The sequence below is a fragment of the Acartia tonsa genome, chromosome 11 (assembly GCF_053477335.1).
Source record: "Acartia tonsa isolate MP-2025a chromosome 11, ASM5347733v1, whole genome shotgun sequence".
Taxonomy (NCBI): domain Eukaryota; kingdom Metazoa; phylum Arthropoda; class Copepoda; order Calanoida; family Acartiidae; genus Acartia; species Acartia tonsa.
In genome coordinates this window covers 26,379,230-26,399,367 of record NC_137270.1, presented here as the reverse complement: position 1 = coordinate 26,399,367, position 20,138 = coordinate 26,379,230, and the positions used below count along the sequence as shown (strand labels likewise).

At 30.8% G+C, this 20,138-nt stretch overlaps 1 protein-coding gene across 2 annotated transcripts in view; it reads right to left on the bottom strand.

Moving 5' to 3' along the window:
- Positions 1-327: 327 nt before the first annotated feature.
- The window catches only part of LOC145331721 (sialin-like), a 62,428-nt gene continuing 42,617 nt past the window's right edge, over positions 328-20,138 (bottom strand). Inside the window, exons 9-16 of one of the 2 annotated variants that reach the window (XM_080176534.1) lie at positions 9,894-9,984; positions 7,111-7,198; positions 6,311-6,424; positions 5,217-5,334; positions 4,548-4,646; positions 2,348-2,437; positions 1,375-1,471; positions 328-425 (exon numbers count right to left, since the gene is read on the bottom strand). In XM_080176534.1, coding sequence (XP_080032660.1) covers positions 386-425; positions 1,375-1,471; positions 2,348-2,437; positions 4,548-4,646; positions 5,217-5,334; positions 6,311-6,424; positions 7,111-7,198; positions 9,894-9,984 — 737 coding nt within the window. In that variant the 3' untranslated portion in view covers positions 328-385. The remainder of the gene's footprint in view (positions 426-1,374; positions 1,472-2,347; positions 2,438-4,547; positions 4,647-5,216; positions 5,335-6,310; positions 6,425-7,110; positions 7,199-9,893; positions 9,985-20,138) is intronic. The other variant, XM_080176535.1, reaches the window with a different exon arrangement.

The following is a 20,138-nucleotide window of genomic DNA, read 5'->3' as shown; positions in this document are numbered from 1 at the left end:
CATAAGATTAAAACTAGTTTTTTTTAGCTGATGCCTTCGGCACCACGGGCTAAAAAAACTAGTTTTAATCTTATAATTGTACATTCTATATCCGCGGAAAGCCGTTTATAATACGATACGAGAAATAACTATTCATTCGAATCCGTTGGATATGAACCGGTTCTCATACATACGAAAAACGGTGTCTAGCATCAGGGGTGTCCAAGCTTTTTTTTGGGGGGGGGAGGTAATTTTTTTTTTGGGGGGGGGGAATGGCGCACGAGCAAATTCCCCCCCCCCCCCCCAATTTTACCAATTTTTCTATTCTTAAATTAAAGCTTAACTTGTATTAGTAGTTATTTATTCTGAAAGAATAATGGTTAACAAAATAAAAATTAAATTTCTTTTAAGCAGAATTGTGCGTCATTTCTCCATTCTTATTATTTCTGAAATAAAAACGAATGATTTTAAAAATTAATTGATAACAAGGATAATAATATCCATAAAAGCGAAGCTCTATAATCCGAAAGAAGGAAAAACAAACAATAACTTTTGTATGTTGTCAGATCTTAATGTTCAAAACAAAAGGGGGAGGTAGGTTGTGCATAGGTCTGAGTTTGAAAACTTAAAAACAGAATTAGAAGTACAATATTCACTAAATATAAATATATCATTTTTTTTGTTTATGGTTCTATTCAATAAGGACGAATACACATATTTAGTGAATATTATTTTTTTACCACTGTTTTTAAGACTTAAAACTCACACTTTTACGGAAATTTAGCACAACCTACCTACCCCTTTGTAAGTCTAACCAAAATTGTAAATTAAGTTGCAAGATTGCGTAAATACAGGATACGGTAAAAGGATACATTTCCAGTTTTAGGATTCGATTATAGAGTTGCCTCACATAACCTATTGTACCTTGTTGTCCTAGGTATCGTCTAGGGATGGCAATCCGGAATCCGCCTAATTTTTGGGCAAATTTTGGAATCCGGATCCGGAATCTGTTTTTAATAGCGGATTCCGGATTCTTAATTGGTAGGCTAAAATTACAAATACAAATAACAGTTGTTTTTTCAGACAAACTTATTTAAAATGTGGCAGACATATACCTAAAAAGTATTTTATTGTTTCTTCTTAACTACAGGTATAATGGTAGCTAGCATCCAAAGTTACGTTTTTTTGTAGGTATTTATTTTCATTTCACAGCTTTTCATGCTTCATTTATTTTTTTTAAAAGCCTTTTAAAATACTGCTAGAATCCGGAATCCGCCAAAATTAAGAACTTATTACTAAGATAAGATGAATAGGATAATTATACAATACAAAAATTTGTCAAATAGTTAAAAATTAGTATTTTATAAATGTACGAATAAATTTTATTTATTTTACCTGTGACTTTTGTCTACATAAAAAGTATCAAATGGTTGCTGTGTGTCCACGGCAAAGAAAGAAAATAAAATGCAGGCAACCACATAGAATACAGTAGCTGAAATAGAAATTTATTGATTTTAGAATTATCTTGGTATGGCTGATTTAGGTTTCCAGCATCCATGGTATTTAGTCGAGGAAAATATATAAAAGAGGCGGACTTATGTGCCGTCATAAAAATATCCATCTCTACACACTTTCCATCTTAGAAGTAACTTTATGGGCACTTTTAGTGGGGGGCAAGTCGACCCCCCCCCTTTCCTTCCCCAAAATATTTTTAAAAAAAAACTTCCCAGGAGAAGCTACACTGTAAAGGAGAACCATATAGGGAAGCCCAGAAAGTGGTTAGTTATAAAAAGAAAACAACCCCACCTCGATCCTCCTTTTCCATCTAATTTAAAAATAGTACGCCGGGGATTTCTACTTATGCTAGGCACTTTTGTGGGAATGTAACAAAAATCATCCTTCACCCAAAATGAACAATATCCTACATATATTTTTAGAAGCGAGGCTACTCTATTTTTCACTTTGTCTGTCCTGTGTCCTATGGGGGATTTTCTCGGCTCCTATTCAAGATAAGCAGCTGAAATTTTTAGGGTTTGAACAAGTTCAGATTCTACATATATTTTTTTAAAGTTTGTCTTTTAATTTAGGTGCTAGTAGATCGATTCCTAGATTTTTAGGTTGTTATGATTTTCTCTTCTCGTATTCAAGATAGACGGCTGTAATTTTCAGGGCTTGTATCAATGTATAATTCTCATTGGGATTTGTTTATTGGTTGGGGTGCTAGATTTATTCCCAGGTTTTCATGTTATCATATATTTTTAAAAGGATACTTGATTTATTTTATTAAGTTTAATTTTTATTTTTTATGACACTGCTCAATATTTTTTTTTTCGCTTATTATGGATGTTGTCATCCTTATTTCAAATACCTGAAGCAAAAAATATTCTCCATCCTGTTAGCTCTTCCAAGCCCAGGCTTCCATGAGTTAACCAATTACAAATGACAGGTATTAGTGCACCTAAATTATTATCCTTATACTAAAGTAACAGGATGTCTGTGTGTCTGTGTGTTTGTACCAAAGGACCTCGCTAACCGCTGAACCGATCGGGTTCTCCTTAACACGGTAGCTTCTCATAGGTCCCGGGAAGGTTTATACCTATTTTCTTGCGGGGTGGGTCACCCCCAACCCCCCCAAAAAATGAAAAATCTCCACCCCCCCCCCCAAAAAAAAATCATTTTTTTATTGACTAAAATTAAATTCATAAAAGTGAAAGGATCTCTGTCTGTCTGTACTGAAAGATCTTGCTAACAGCGACAGATATGATTCTACTTTAACGCCAATTTTCTCATAGGTCCTGGAACGGTTTATAACTTTTTTTTATTACCACCGTCTTAAGACAAATTGCCCCTAAAAAATGACCCCATAAAAACATCTTCTCAAAATCAGAATTAAGATGGATACGACTCCAAGTGCCCCCAGAGACCTCTATACATAATATATCGGTTTCTCACAAAGCTCCCTGCTAGCCTCTAATACCATCTTTAATTATTTTCATATAAATGAAGCCACAGTGGGATCTTTTGAAAAAAATCGGGACATCCAAAAAATTTAAAATCGACTTTTATCTATTCTAGGAATTAATAATGGCTGTAAGTAGACAGCTAGAAAAGAAATTTTTTAAAAATATTAATTTTTGGCGGATTTATGCCATTTTTAAAAAATGTAGTGAAAAATTTCTTTTCAGTTTTGATGATTTTCCAGATTTTTTTACACAATTTTTTCAAAGCAACAAAAAATACATTTATGTTCATTTTATGAAAATAATTTTTGATTGAGGTACTTTTCAGATACCTGTACCAATGTCTAATTAAATTTTCCTTTGTTAGAGGGGGAAGGAGTCATTTTAGTCCCAAAGTCATCTCTGCAATATTTTCAAACTTTTTAAGGCGGATCTTTCTTAACTCATGCATCAGTTGCCTCCGGCCAACCATTTCGGCGTTATTTGCCGCCGTTGGCGTGATTTTTAACGATTTTTGCCGTTCTCGCGGTTTTAATGGACATTTAAGGGTTAAAGGAGTCGTTAAATGAAGATGACTTATAAATACTTTTACTTTAGCAAATGAATTTGCTAAATTTCATGTTTTCTAAAAAAATTGTATATATAACCGGTTTTGTTCCAGCAGAAATTCAAATTTGGGTATTAATTATAATATTTGCAAATCTTATATATGCGTCAGAGAGAAAGAGAGAGAAATATACGTTTGATAGAGAAAATAATAAGTAGTTATGTATATATTCTTATACAAACTTTAAATGAAAATAGCTAGACTTAGAGTAATGCTATTAACACAAAATCAAAAGTGTTTTGAAAATTATGTTATTGTCGTTTATATCTGTAAAAAAATATTTGAAAATATGCCTTATAAGTGTCCTATTTTACTTATTCTGGGCCTACCTAAAAAAGCCGGGACTCGAACTGGGTGCACCTGACGCTATATTCTTGTTCACAAACATTGTTTGCATTGAAGAAATATTTACATAGATGTTGATTTTGTTAAAATATGCCTATCCTAACTAAAGTTATGAAGGTTTATAGATTTTAAAAAAAAAAGGGTAGCTTCGCTCCTCCAAAACAGCAAGACGTACTTACCAAATGCACATTAGAAGTTAACAGGAGCAAAATTTAAGTTATTTCTGAGCAAAAGAAATTACATCATTTTATCAAATACAAGCTTATTTATTGAAGTTTACTTTTGCCTACTCTTAATATCCCGATATTTGTCAAAAGATCCCACTGTGTGAAGAGGGATAGTTTTCCATTTGTTTATTATTTCAGGTCGGGTTAGGTTAGGTTACATTGGCAGGAATCTGAAGGGATAAGACAATGGCCGATAATTTGATGTATATCCTCAATGATGAAAAACAAAATTACTCCTTCTGTAGATTAAAAATTGTTGTTGAAACGTTTGAACACTCAACTTAAGAAACCAATCAAAATTCAGTTGAAGTCCCCAAAGTTGATAAGCCAATGAATAAGAAAACGTTATTATAAAACTTTGGGACTAGTGTAATAAACAGCTGATTGTCCCCTCTCTGTTGTATTGGGGTACAATGTAGCCCTGCGTACCTGCAAAGTTACCAAAGCCATTGCTGATGCCCAGAAATGTTCCAGCTCTGTTGGGCGCTTGCAGGAAAATATTCTGGATTTGTGCTGAACCACATGCACCTAGTATCATATACATTCTATGTCATTATTAGAATAGCATTCACCACCAATAAATTGTGTCATTATTATGGCAGCATAAGTATACAGTATTAATTCTATTTGACTGTCGATATGAAGTCAGCAATGACAACTTTTTAATTAATCAACTTAAATGTTGCCAAACAATTTTTTCTAAATTGGTTTGTCAAACATGTTTCCAGAAAGCTTGACGGTACAGGAGAGACATATTGGTCCAGCAGTTGGCGAGATCTTACGTTACAAACTGTAAAACTCACATCAAACATCTGACCTATTATGATTGTAAAGGCAGGACTTTTCTCACATTTTACCATCGATAATACAGGGAAAGTGCACTAGGAGCAAAATTCAAACTAGATAAACTCATTTACATCTGATTCACATAAAATTCGGAACAATACGTACAAAGGATTTAGCGCGCTCATTGTTATAAACACAGATGAATGCCGCTGTTTTGCGCACTGCACAGGTCATCTTCACGCATAGGATTCAAGGGAATAATGTTTGAAGTTAGGGGAAAGCCAGAAGAATAGCTTAAAACCTGATACTAACCTGTAAAAGCAAATCCAGCAGTCATTACAATGATACAAAGCAGAGGGTCAGTTGTTATGAAGCCCATAGCAATAGTTGTAACTGCAGGCGGTAATAACTCAAGCGTAACAAATAATTTCTGAAAAGTTATTCATCTTTATGTTGGTTTCATTAATCATTTTTAGCAAAAAAGCTTATGTTTAAAAGAATTTTGCGTTAGGGAAGGAAGGGACTTCTGACTAAAAATTACACTGGTACCCAAAGTTTTACAAGCATATTTTTTGTTTGCTCAATAACTTTGCACACTTTTGTTGAACTTTTATTCTGAGTAGTGTCCAAACTTTTCAACCAATGATATAATATACTTAGGGGTAATTTTGTTTCTTATTATTGTTAATCAATTTATCATAATTAATCAGTTTTACGCATAATTTTAATTAAAGGTTTTTAGTTTATGTACTTTAGACTTTAACATTGTGTTTGATTGATTAATTTTGATTGATAAGAATTATTGTTGGAAAAGTTTGGACACCCTTCATTGTAAATGTACAGATCTGGAAGTTTATAAGCATTAGTGAGTAAAATTTACAATACAACTTCCTCCAAGTATTTGAAATTTTATGTATTAATCCATACATAATGGTGACCTTTATTTTGACTTTAGTTTTATCGTTTCAAGCGTTATATACGATTCCCGCAACGATTAGGAAAATCAATTAAAGCGTAGCAACTCTTTAGTACCTATCAGAAGGTCGGTATGTCTATTGAAACATATTGATTTTTAAGAAATTGATTAATTGTTAACATTTTAAAATATCATATTAATATGAGTTTTGATATGAGATGATAGGCCAATAACTAGACTAAATTACCAATGATAGGCCAATAACTAGACTAAATTACCAATGATTGGCCAGTATACATTTAATTGACCAATGGCAAGCAAGCTTGACATCATTTTAATTAAATAGGCACTATAAACAGCTTCTTACATACATGAACATTGAACAAACCACCATTTACAGGCAATATGATAAATATCTTGTTAATTTGAGCAATTACATGTTTTTTTTGTACAAAATTGTATAATATCTTTAAAAATGTAAAAATTCTACCTGAGTTTTAATTCTATGCCAGTGTTTAGCCTCCACAAGGTAATCAGATAGAAATCCAAATATTTGACAGAATATAAACTGTGCAAGGAAGGGCAGTGTTGTTAACAGAGCATTCTAAAATAAGGATGACAATATCCTTACTAGTGTAGCTTGAAACGGTAAGACAAACAACATTATAACTGAATAATTAGAATATAAATGTATAACAGTCGAAACAACATTTAAATAAATTTGCTGAAATACAGTTATAACATTGTACTTTGTTGACCTAGGAACCAGTTTTCCAAAAATCAGAGCAATCGGATTATTGTATCGCATAAAAATTTAATGTTGTTTAAAAAGTTAAAAATCAACATAATAATGTGGACGATTCTGTTAACGATTATAGAGTTGCCACGCTTTCTGATTTGAAATCCATAGGACAATTCTAGCATGCCTAGATTGAAAAAAGGGCTATCTGTTCCAAACGGACTGACGTACGGACCGACCTTACGAGTAGAAAAGCTTCGTTTTTTAAATGTCGCAGGATTAGACAATCATTTGATACCAAGATAAGTTGATAACTTCTAGAAGTAATGAGTTGCGCCTTTTATTGGGCCAAGGCATTCCCCCTACTCGAAAACTATTTTTGACGGGGCCAACCTATACCCTATTCAACCAACCCTAACATAATTAAAACACCACCACAAAAATTACTTTATTTATTTTCAACTTATTTCAACATTAATTTGAGAGGGGTGTTTGCTAGAATGGGCATTTAGAGGGAAACGGCTCTTTAATGCCAAGGCTGATTTTGTTACCTCCGTGTAAGTCAATTGTTTCCCACTCTCTAGAGAGATGAATTCCACAAATGTTGGTCCCATTACTAGCAGAGCATATAAACCCCAACTAAAACAAAATCAAAATAATAGTTCATTATTCTAAAAATTTAATTTGTAGTTTCCAGATTTTATTTCTGGCAACCAGAAAATGCAAAGAAATCTAAATAAGTTTGAACATTTCAAGTTTAATTTTCATAATCCCCCAGACGTTCCGTTCTCATTATCATTTTCAAATCCTGAACAAATTTATTTGCTCTTTTAAAGTTAAGAAAAACCACCTTTAAAATTTATGGCTATTTTTATCAATTGATTTGCTCATTGTTCACTTATATTCAGCATTCAATAAAACATATGACTTATAATCATAAGGCTTTTTTATGAAAAACTTTAGAAAATCAATATTCTAAAATTTTCACAAATTGCAAATATTTCAATTGATAGCAATTTGGGTGGACTAGGCGAATCATGGAGTAGATGCTTTTTGATCCAGAAAATATTCACAAAAAAATTCACAAGATTACCTCATATGACATATAAATTATTATAAAAATCAAGAAATAATATAATATATCTTTCCTTTTTAGATAAAGTTTCATTTTTTATCCTAATTATTTTATTTCATTGTACAATTCTTAATAATTAAAAAATGTTATGTACTATTTCTATACTCTTCATACTATTGTTAATACTAGACAAAAAAAAATAGCAAATCTAATCTAAAATTGAAAAATACCACAACCCCTTTTTTTTGATTGAAAATAATTTTGTTTAATTAATTATTACTTTAGGTCAGGTTGGGTTAAGTTATATTGTGGACTTGGTAGCCGTAGGATTAAGAACCCCACATGGATTAGAAGATTTAAGGGAAATTTTTGTAAGATTCCTCTGACCAATGAGCATTCAGTTAATTAACTTCATGATTGTCGGTCTACCGGTAATGCTATGATATAGCTAGAACATTTCTGTAGGGGAAATACATATTTTTCCAGCTACGAAACCGATTCTGAATCCTCTGGATTAGAACCGGTTTTCATCCAAACTTAAATATAATGTATTACATACAATGTTCTACTAATATTAATTAAAAGTCATAAAATGAATACCAATTTTGTTGACCCGGAGTAACTGGTTTTTATCTTATAATTTTTCATTTTAATATCCACGAAAAGCTGACTATAAAACGAAGCGATAGATAACTATTTTTACCTGTTAAATAAAATGGCTGTCAATGCTTTACATTTTTACAACTTTTCCTTCCATCCATTTTTTTGTCTTATCATTCTAATATATCTTTGCTTTGCCATTTATGGACGTTGTCATACTTGCTTTATTCTTAAAAGACATTGAAATGAAAATGAGACACATTATCTAACAAATTTATTGAACAATAGAAAATATTTAATTATCTGTTGCGCAGCTTCTCTATGACTGGGGAAAGTTCGTCCGTCCGTCGCTGAACCATATCAACGTTTTTGTTTCTTCTTGTTCTGTAGTATCTTGTATATTTAATTCCATTAAGTGATATTAAGTGATATAAATATTATACAATAAATCGATGTACATTTGATAAAACTCTTTATTATAGAATATTGTATAACTAGCGACTTCGCCCCTAGCCTCTAGGGGCTTTCTCCTAAGAGGTTTTATCAACCTATTTTTGTGTTATTTAAATTTATTTTTTTTTGGGGGGGGGGGATGTCGACTACCTTTTTTTATTTTTAGTTTAATTTTTTTTTTTTGGGGGGGGGGGTTATTTTCCATTTTTTGGGGGGTTTGGGGTGTCCCACCACCCAAGAAAATAGCTTTTTCCCTGATATTCCCTGAAGAGTAGAGCCCAATCAGTTCAGTGGTTACTGAGATCTTAAGCTTTAGACAGACGGACAGACAGATAGACATCGTACTACTTTGTATTATAGATTGTTAGCTTTTTGCTATGAGCTTAAATGTAATTTTTTGTAAATTCTAATATTTATCATGTTATTTAAAGAGCTGCTCCTGTTGTTTCTTTCTTTCAGAGAAGCTTTTAAATGGGTACTTGCAAAAAAACTCCAAAAATTTTAACCAATAACCTTATCTACAAAAGGGGATTTTTGCTTATTATTAAGGGGTATGCAGTATGCACTGCACATTGATTAATCGTTCATTGTCTAATCCCCTAAGATCCCTGCTTTTTCTGATTAAAAGTCTACAAAGAATCTTTTGTATGTATGACGTCACCAATTGTAACCAAATTGTAATAGGAAATGTTGTATTTTTATATATTTCTAATTACACTTGGTTTTTTTCTTCTTTCACAAATATTTATAAACTGTGTATTTTTAAAAGCGAAGCTTTTCTATAATTTGCTCTTATCGTTTTTAGCCACGTATGAGTGGTGTTGTCGATTTTAAAGTTGGTATGGTGATTACTGTAATCGTTAGGTACAATTTAGAAAGCATAGCAACTCTATATTCGTTCAAAGAGTATACGTACGTCACAATTTTTCATTTGATTTAATTATCCTATTCATGTGTTGAGTTAAAGTCTAATATATTTTTTCTATATTTTGTGTTGGAGATAGTTGCTAGATGGGTATTATTTGTGAGACAAACATACAATTGATTACCCATTTTTCATCTTACATTCAAAATTTAAATTTTTCAACTTTTGATTTTTTTTTAAGTTTGAAGCTTTTTAGCTAGTAGTAAATATTGAGATAGGATGAGGGTGATACGTACAAAATCAGAAACTAGGAGTCAGCTGGTCATTTGTGATGAACTTACCAGTAGGCAAAATCACAGGACATGACAACCCAAACACTTCTACTAACAATCATCCGCACGAAAATTTGCACCAGGTTTGGCTCCGCTTTACCTGAAATAAACAAGGTTGTTAACATCTAAAAAGTTCTAAAATAAGGCAAAAGAACATTAATACATATGTATATACATATAATGTGTCAAAACTTAAATGGTTGCTAATATGGGCCTCATTTATTGGTCAATTCGTTCATGCAGAAGGAGGGATGGGGATGGGATAAAAGAGGTGGATGAAGGTTATCGTTATTTTATATAGCTGCGACTATCACTTTATTAAAGTACTAGCAGCTACGCCCCTAGAAGCATCAAGGGGCACTGGTAGGAGTATAAATTTGAGTTTCAAAAGAGTTTAAAAATATTTTTTTGGGGGGTAGGGGGGTGAAGACACCCTCTCAACAATAGTTTAAAACCCTCCCAGGGCCTATAAGAAGCTTCACTGTTAAGGAAAACAATATCGGTTCAGCTGTTAGCGAGATCCTTCGGGTCAGACAAAAAACGCTTACTACTTTATATTATAGGATATGAAAATCTGGTGTAACATTTCAGTAATAAAATATCGATTATATTCTATAGAATGCTGAAATTTATGAAAATTCTAAATGTTAATATTTGACGTTAATTTAATGAAATTGTGAGTGAAAAAATTATATAGTAAACATAAATAAATATTCGGGTTAGAGGCTAAAAACTTGTAAAATGCCAATCAATCCTTCTATAATAAATTTACTCGTAAGGGAGGGGAAATTTTTCCAACTTGTTTTTAACATTACATTTTGTGTACTGTTTCAAGTTTCTCATTAAATAAAATATTATTTCAAACAAACTTTTGTACAGAAAGGACCATAGAAGGTTGATAAGGATTTGATGTAACTGATCAAAATAAATTCCTATTTTTGAGCTGTGTGTTTTTTAGTGGATGGACTCTTTCAACACTAGTGCCGTGTATTGTTCTATCTACTTAAAGCTAGGTAAAAACTCAATTTAGCATAATTATCGTTTTTTATGTCAAAGAATGAAAGTCTAAATTAATAGGTATTAGATTTGCTGGAACCAAAAAAGTTTATTAAAATACTATACTGCATGGAATTCTGCAGATTATTCATTAAAGTTTTCTTACATTTATTGTAAACTAGTGACTACACCCCACTAGGGGCATTTAATTTTTTTTTCAAGATCAGCTGTTTACCAAAAAACTGTTTTTTGGTCACTAGATGGGGATAGTTATATTTTTAGTAGCGAAGCTACTCTATAATTCACAATGTCCGTCCGTCCGTCCGTCCGTAATTAATGAATTTGGGGAAACGTGATTTTCTCGGCTCATATAAAAGATAGAGAGCTGAAATTTTTTGACAACATTCCCATTATTAAGGAGCACAATTAACTTTTAAACATCAATAGCGGTCGGACTGCTTTTTAGCAGGTTTTAGGCTATTTTTATATTTTCCAAATTTTACCCATATCTTTGGTGTTTATGGTCCGAATTTCAAAATTTTTTCAGTTAAAGATATCAAAATTAAATTTCCCATCACGATGATGGTCAGACTGCCTTTTTGCAGGTTTTTGGCTATTTTTATATTTTTCAGATTTTCCCCCATATCTTTGGTGTTTATGGTCCAATTTTTAAAAAGTTTTCAGTTAAAGATATTAAAATCAAATTTCTGGCGTTTTAAGAAAAGAAACAATGGCAGCCAAACTGCCTTTTAGCAGGTTTTTGGCTATTTTTATATATTTGAGATATTTCCCCATATCTTTTTTAAATTCTAAAACTTTTTTGCATTAACAGTTTCAAAATATTTTTCCAAATGATATGTGCATCTAGTAGGTATGTAATTTACTTTAACCGTCTTCATCACACAAAATAAAACAAGGTTTCGTGTTTATTTTCTCCAATAAATCTATTCTTGACTTTAATAAATACACTTTAAATCTACTTATACGTATTCCTATCCACAATTTTTTGTGCTTCGCTACTTAAGGATGTTGTCATCCTTGTTTTGTTGCTATTTTGCTATATATGTGTTACCCTCCCTTAAATAGTAATGAACCTTCAAAGACACACAGAAATCATTTTACTTGCTTATTATACGGATAAGGGAAATATTACACAATAAATTTCAGAATGAAAATAATTTAGTAATTTTTAATCAAATGTTTAATGTATTGTTTATTTTAGCCAGCCTACTGAATATTATATGTATTGAAATATAATAGAAATTTTAATAGCTTTATTCAATATAATTTTCTATGCTAGCCATACAAAATTATAAAAGAATATCTAATGATTTTTTTAAAAAATCATCTTAAATTATTAGTAATTTATCAAATTAGAGAAAACCTCTTTTTATACATAAAAGACAAAAGATGTATTTAAACAACAAATTAATATAAAACTTGTTAAAAACTCTTTCCAGAAAAAAATGTATAAAAGGTCATTTTTTGACATCAAAGAGTTTTCCTATAATTTAAATTATTAATTTTCATAAAAGCATTATAAATATGCAAACAATAATATGACAGAGGGTGTTGTTCGTTAATTTTGTAATTTTCTATAGACATCAATTATATTAAAGTTCACAAACTAAATGCTGAGTTGGTTTTATTACATCAAACATACTTGACATTTTATGTAATGGAAATCAAAGTTTCTACTAAAATAAGACTTTTGTTTCAAGTTTTCACTTTGTGTATCTTTACTTTCCAGGCTTTGCAATCATTTAACAGATTTTTTAGTTACCCTGTTGTTATACAAACATCAGAGGCTAGTATCAATACAATTCAGAAGCCAGCATATTTCATATGTCAAAAAACAAGGTACAATTATGCAGAAAGTAATAAGGAAGGATACAGTATGCATTCAAAGTTTCTGGCTGGTCTCAATGACAACAGCCCAAGGCCCACCTGGAAAGGAAAACATGGAAACTCCTCCTTTCAGAATCTTATCTGGACATTTTTTGAAAATAATTTCAAAAATGTTGAGGTAAACATAGATGCTGACCTAGAGAAAGTTTTTCTATTTTACCAGGGATTTTGCTTAAAAATTGAATCTAGTCCAACTGAAGAATTCCTAGAAATATCAACAACAGACATACCACTTAGAGTTTATCCCAGTCATGAGTCAACAGAAACAAATGTAACTAACGAGAAGAGTGATCACTATGGAATCACAATAGATGTTGGAGCCATCAATTCAAGCGATTTTCATATCATAATCTATGAAGTTTCTTACGAAGTACATGATAACACACTTTTTGAGGGTGAAACTTGTATTGACTACAGAAAACATACAGAAAGTTATGGAGATTGTTTGTTTGAAGCTGTAAGGAAGCATATCTATTCAATCTACAAATGTTATCCTCCCTGGCTGCTAAATATTGATGACAAAGAATGTGAAAATGATATTGAAACACTTGGAGTTGACAATGGAAGATACAACAAGATTTGGTCAGAACTTGATTTCTTAACAGATGGAAATCACATCAATGTAATGAAAGACTGCATGAAGCCCTGCTACACAATTACGGTCAACCTTGCGGAGAAAACACACATTAAAAACTTCAAAGGCCATTCATATGCTAGAATTATTGACAATGCTGGAATGGTAACTGTCTACACAGCTGCCTACAGTTTTGATATCTTTGCTCTCATTGTTGAGTTGGGAAGTGCTCTGGGCTTGTGGCTAGGTAAGATATCTTTGAGAGGTAACAGTTGGAAAATAATTATATATTTTTACCTTCCTTTGTGGATAGAAAAAATTATAGGATTTATTCCTGTTTTGTTGGGTCTTCTTTAAAAAACCAACTTTAGTTGTTAGTAAAACTTAAGATTACTTTTATAAAATTATATCTATTTACAATTATGACAAAAAACTAAGCAAATTAAATAGTAGACTTGTTAATGGAAAAAAAATACTTTAAATGTATTACACAATGTCTGGCAAAATTCCCTCCCCAATATAATTATATACTGTTATTTTAATTCAGTCATAGTTGAATCGGCAAACGCCAAAGAAAAATAAAAAAAAAAGATAATCTTTAACTTAACAAAAGACAAATAATTTATAGCTCACTTAATCTAAGGATAAATAAAAGAGAAATGGATAACATTTTAAAGTTTTTATAAAAGTTGATCTCAACTTTAACATTGACTTATAACAATAATTTTAAAAATGAATTATTCAGGAATGTCTGCTATCCACTTTCTTGATTATGGTTTTATTTTATGGTCACAGGTCAAGAAGATTGTTCCCAGGATGGCTTCGAAACCGATTAATATCCGCAAGTTTAGAACCGGTTCTAAGCCACACTAAAAATCGTGTATTGTACCGTATTATAGCTAGTTTTCTACGAATATTAAAATAAAAATATTAATACCAGCACGCACCTTTGGCTCCTAATAAAAAAATAGGAGTATAGTCCTTTCCACGACATCCCTCCATAAGGAGCGATATTTCGCATTTTTAAAATGACTTTTTATATGTTATTTTAGGTTAGGTTAGTTTATATTGTGTTAGGTGATTGCCCCACAGGGTTAGGTAATTGGCCCCGCAGGGTTAGAGCCCCCCGCAGGGGCTAGAAATAGGAGAAAAGCTACTGTGAAAAATACGAAGAATCGCTCCTTATGGAGGGATGTCGTGGAAAGGACTATACCCAAAAATAGTTTAATCTTATAAGTTTTCATTTTAATATCCGCGGAAAGCTGTAATAATACGATGCGATAAATAACTATTCCAATCTCAGAATTTGGAAAAAATTAAAAGTTTCCAGTGCAATTAAAAAAGTATGGATGTATTTATGTGAAATAATTTAGAATTCATTTTAATCAATTTTTAATTTTAAGCACGTAAATGTACAATTTATATTTGATATTTTTAAAGATATTGTAAGCTAATTTAGATTAAAATAAATGATTGACGGAATTTAACCACTGTGGCCTAACACTAAGGTACTACCTATCATAAACAAACAAGATAAAACAGTGTATCTTAAATAGTAACCAAGAAAATAACATTTTCCTTAATAACATTACTAACAGTCGGATGGACAGTCATAATATATTATAGAGTAGCTTCGTTATACTATTTAGAAACTAGAGCAATGGGACAAAATATTACATTTTCTTCAAATGACATTTATAATCTTAATACTTATGTAACTCTAAACTTACAAAATATTTCGACATTTAAACATTAATTCTAAATGTTAACTTGACATGACTATTAACATTTTATGTCAATTGTTAGAGTAGAATTTATAAATAATTAATTTTTTTGTTGGTGTGGTAAAATATATTTAGACCTAGCCCTTGAAAAGGCGAAGTTTTACTTTAATTAGGGTCTGTACTTCCGTCCGAACGGTACGGATAGCACTTGTCGTTAATTTAAGATCATCCTATTAATTTTAAATTTGCATGGTAATTCCTTAAACAGTTGGGTAGTAATAATAAAGCAATAATAATCGTTACCAGAAAGTTCGTAGGTTTATTTAAGGTATTCTACACTAGACCTGCTATTCAAAATACACTTTTTCGAATTCAATTCTTCTGCTGACCTAAAAAATTACTTTACAAAATTTTATCCTTTGAATGTTTAGGTTGAAATATGCAGAAGTGCTAAAAAACCGGCACATTGCTAATAAATTGTTAAAACCACCCAGCTACCGTTATCTGTTGATTTTTTAGAGGCCTGGCGCTAGGTAGCCAGTAGAGATAGAGAGATGAAATTTTGTACATTTATTTATATGCCCCTAAAGTAACTGTTTTAGGTCAGCAGAAGAATTTAATTCTAAAAAGTGTATTTTGATTAACAGGTCTATTATACACTATACACACCCCTCCCAATTCAAACTAGTGGTGTCAAATCTTTTCTACTAATAATTTTAAACTACAGATAATCTTTTTTTCATCTAGAGATGTATATCAATTTATTGTCCATTGTATTATCTATTAATATCCCTATTAATCATTTACATTTCAAACTTTTCAACCAATTTTTATTTCTAGATAAGTTAAACACTTTCTTATGTCTTAAGATAAAAATTACACTAATTATTACAAAAATAACAAGATTAAAAATATTCTTGATAGTTTTGTCTCAACTTTTGTTATTTTTAAATGGTAAAAAAAAAGTCTGGTATTGATAATATTTTTGGTAATTAAAGTAAAACAAGGATGACAGCATCCATAAAAGCGAAGCACTGAAACGGTAGGACAAATGGACATTAATATTTGTATAGTGTCTGAACTGAATAATCAGAATATAAAAGTATAAGATTCGAAGCAAAATTGTAAGTAAATTTGTTGAAAAACTGCTTGATACAGGATAATGTTTATGGACATACTTACATCTTTAGGGCTTGATTATAGAGTTGCTTCGCTTAAAATATTGTTCTTTGTTGTCCCAGGAATCAATATACCAAATATCAGATCAAACAGATAATTAGATCATATAAAAATTTGTTGTTAAAAAAGTAGAAAAATCATGTTTAAAATGGACGTACGGACATTTTGGTAATGATTATAGAGTTGCTACGTTTTCTAAATCGTACCTAACTACTACAGAAATCACCATGCAAAGTTTGAAATCGATAGGACAATTCTAACATGCTCAAATTAACGAATAAAAGCTAACTATCTCGGACGGACGGACGGACAGACCTACCCTAATTATAGAAAAGCTTCGCTTTTAAAAACATATCCTATTACATAAAGTAATACGGGTAATTTGTCTGAAGCTTAAGATAATAACCTAATAACTAATGAACTGATTGAGTTCTCTATTTTAGGTAAGATTGTCATAGATCAATGGTTTTAGGCTTTTCCATTTTAGATTTAAGTCTTTTGATGGTTTTAATCTTTTTTTTCAGACGCTTTCTACCCTTTTGAATACAGAGCCCCTTTTGGGGGGGTGGTAATTACCCCTTTACCCCCCCCCCCTTGGACGTCTATGCAGAGCGCCTAGATATAAGGTGCACAGCCGCTGTTTTCTTTTATAATACATCAAATATATTTATTATTTTGTAAGGTTAAATATTAATGACAACAAGGATGACAACATCCATAAAAGCGAAGCACTGAAATGGTAGGAAAAACAGACATTAACACTTGTATAGTGTCAGAACTGAATAATCAGAATATAAATGTATAAGATTCGAAGCAAAATTGTAAGTAAATTTGTTGAAAAACTGCTTGTACAGAATAATGTTTATGGACATGATTACATTTTTAGGACTATTATTTAGAGTTATAGAGTTGCTTCGATTATAATATTGTACTTTGTTGTCCCAGGAATCAGTATACCAAAAATCAGATCAAACGGTTAATTAGATCACATAAAAATTTGTTGTTAAAAAAGTAGAAAATCAACATGTTTAAAATGGACGTACGGACATTCTGGTAATGATTATAGAGTTTCTACGCTTTCTAAATCGTACCTAACTACTACAGGAATCATCATGCAAAGTTTGAAATCGATAGGACAATTCTAACATGCCTAAATTAACGAATAAAAGCTATCTATCTCGGACGGACGTACTGACGGACCAACTCTAATTATAGAAAAGCTTCGCTTTTAATAATTGCGTCTAATCTTGAGAATGAAGCCAATAATTTGATTTCTCATTAAGAACTACTATTACATTAGTTGTGCAGCTCCTCTATAATAATGTTTGATATAATGATTGTAGAGTAATCCTGGTGGTTTCCATAAAAGTGGCTAGTCGAGCACAGAAACCCCTTTTCTCACACTTATTTTCAAATAAATTGAAATTAAAGGGGGTAAGATTTTATAAGGTTATACTGGGTATAGGGTATCATCACACACGGGTGGACCCTCAGATGTAAAAACTTTATTTTAGTGTTTGGCCAAAATGACTTAGCAATTGTATCTGTAAGTACGTCTAATAACACCCTTTGCTATTTTTAAAATCCTAGAAAATTTTTTTTGCAAGAAAATTGCATAAATTCGCAACCTTTTTTAGCACAACTACCTAACTCGAGTTTTAAAACTTTTTATATAAAATCCTTTTTACAAAAAATATCAATAATTACTTAAAATTAAACCTGAAAGAAAAAAATTCTCATTACACGTGTTAATTTTCATGTTTTTGGTCTTTTTTTGAGGAAAACATAACTTCTCCTTTTTTGACAATAATATATTTTTTTAACAATTCAAAGTAAAATATAATAAAACTTAAACGATTTTTCTTGAATTATCAGTTGAAAATTTCATCAAACATGCAATTTAAGTGATGAAAATTTAATAAAATCATTTTTTGAATGTTTAGAATTACCAATTTTCTACATTTAAAACAAAATGTTAACAAAATTTAAAAACATTCTATTATATAACTTCAAAAATCAATAACATTTTATAAAAAGATGTTTCAAAAAATAAATCATTAAAAGGTATTAAAATGCATTTGAAATTACTTAAAATTAAAACGAGAACATCTTTTTACACTGTATTCTGTGTAATAGAGTTTAAATGACATGATTAGTGAATGAAATATTTCCTAAACTCATTAAGCCTTTTTGTGACTATATTAAAAATAGTTTATTTTGTTTTATATTGTTTTTTTATTCAAATATTTGACAAAATTTTCCCTACGTCAATAAAATAAAGTCAGTTTTTTACTGTTTCCAGGTTTTTCTTTATAATTATAACAATTAAATATAATATAAATCTTCATTATCTTTTATTTGAATTATCATACACATTAAAATGTAATAATATAAAATCCGAGAGCCGGCTCATTGGAGAATTTTAAAGAGCCATTGTTGAATCTTATATGTAAAAGATTTTAGCTAAGATAAGCACCAAGTCATAAATACCTTGATCTAGAGATAAACATTGGAATCTAATATGTAGTGGCTCTCAATATTTTTTTTAGAGCCAGTTTAAGAGTTTTCACATATGAAAACCAAAAATGTCTTGTTTAAATCACACAACCTTTCCAAAGATTTTGATAAAATTGATTAAAAGGATGAAATTATTCAAAATTAGCACAGCACGATAAGTAATAATGATATTTTTTTTCTTTTTCAGTATTCAGAATGAAATATGAAATAATTTTCATTTTAGTATTTTTTTTTATAAAACTACAATTAAGGTCGTCCGTTCGTAACGGTTAGCTCTTTTTGTTAATTTAAAAATTGAGGTGATAGGTTCGAATGTAAGACTGACACTAGATCATAACTAAAGTTATTAAAAATCCTCTCTACTTTGGATTTGTCATGTGATCGTCATAAACAGTTAGAGAAGAAATAATGCCTTGGCCTTTAGAAAGGCGCAACTCGTTAACAATTACAGTTAGAACTTTTCAGAAAAAAAATTCGTGCAATCAAAGGGTTAATTGTTTGTTGGACAGTATTTTACGTAAATGATAATGAAATTTTCAATAACAGAGTAGCTTCATTATGAATTTAATAATTTTATGTAATTTGATAATTTATTCATCACCACATAAATGTTAGATTAAAATGCATATTCAAATCTCCCCTACTGCTAAGTATTTCTGTTTCTTTAATCATATAAAATGATGTGCTATCTCGTCCGCACAGCTAAATTCCCATGAAAAAGGCTTTATTTATCGGTTCAGCGGTTAGCAAGATCCTTCACTAAAGACAAAAAAAGCTTACTACTTTATAGAATAGGATGGAGTGGAGGAGGGGTGGGGGGGAGAAGGAACAATGGGCTGTTTATTACACTAGTCCCCAAAGTTTTATAATAATGTTTTCTTATTTGTTGGCTTAACAACTTGGGTGACTTTGGTGAATTTGATTGGTTGGTTAATTCAGTTGAGTGTTCAACTACTAATTTTCATCTACAGAAGTGGTAATTTTGTGCATTATCATTTGTTTTTTTTATGCATATCTTACAAAGGTTGGAAGAGTTTTCAAGTTCACTTAGTAATAAAAGTGAACTTGTAAAAGTAAAAGTAAATAACACATTAGGACAGAAATATGTAATCAAAAATTGTTATTAGATGTTTAGTTTATGTGCTTGATATGATTTTTTTTAAACATAATGAAAAAAATTACTTTTTTGCAAACAATCTAGTAAATCTTCCTGAATCCCCCCTACCTAACCCTTCCCATCAGTTTCTTTTCTAAGATTTAAAGATTTCAATACAAAAAGAGTACTTGAAATACTTGAAGCATATTTTTCCCTATCCCTTGTCAACCCCCCACTTAAAACTTCTTGAGTTGTCTTGG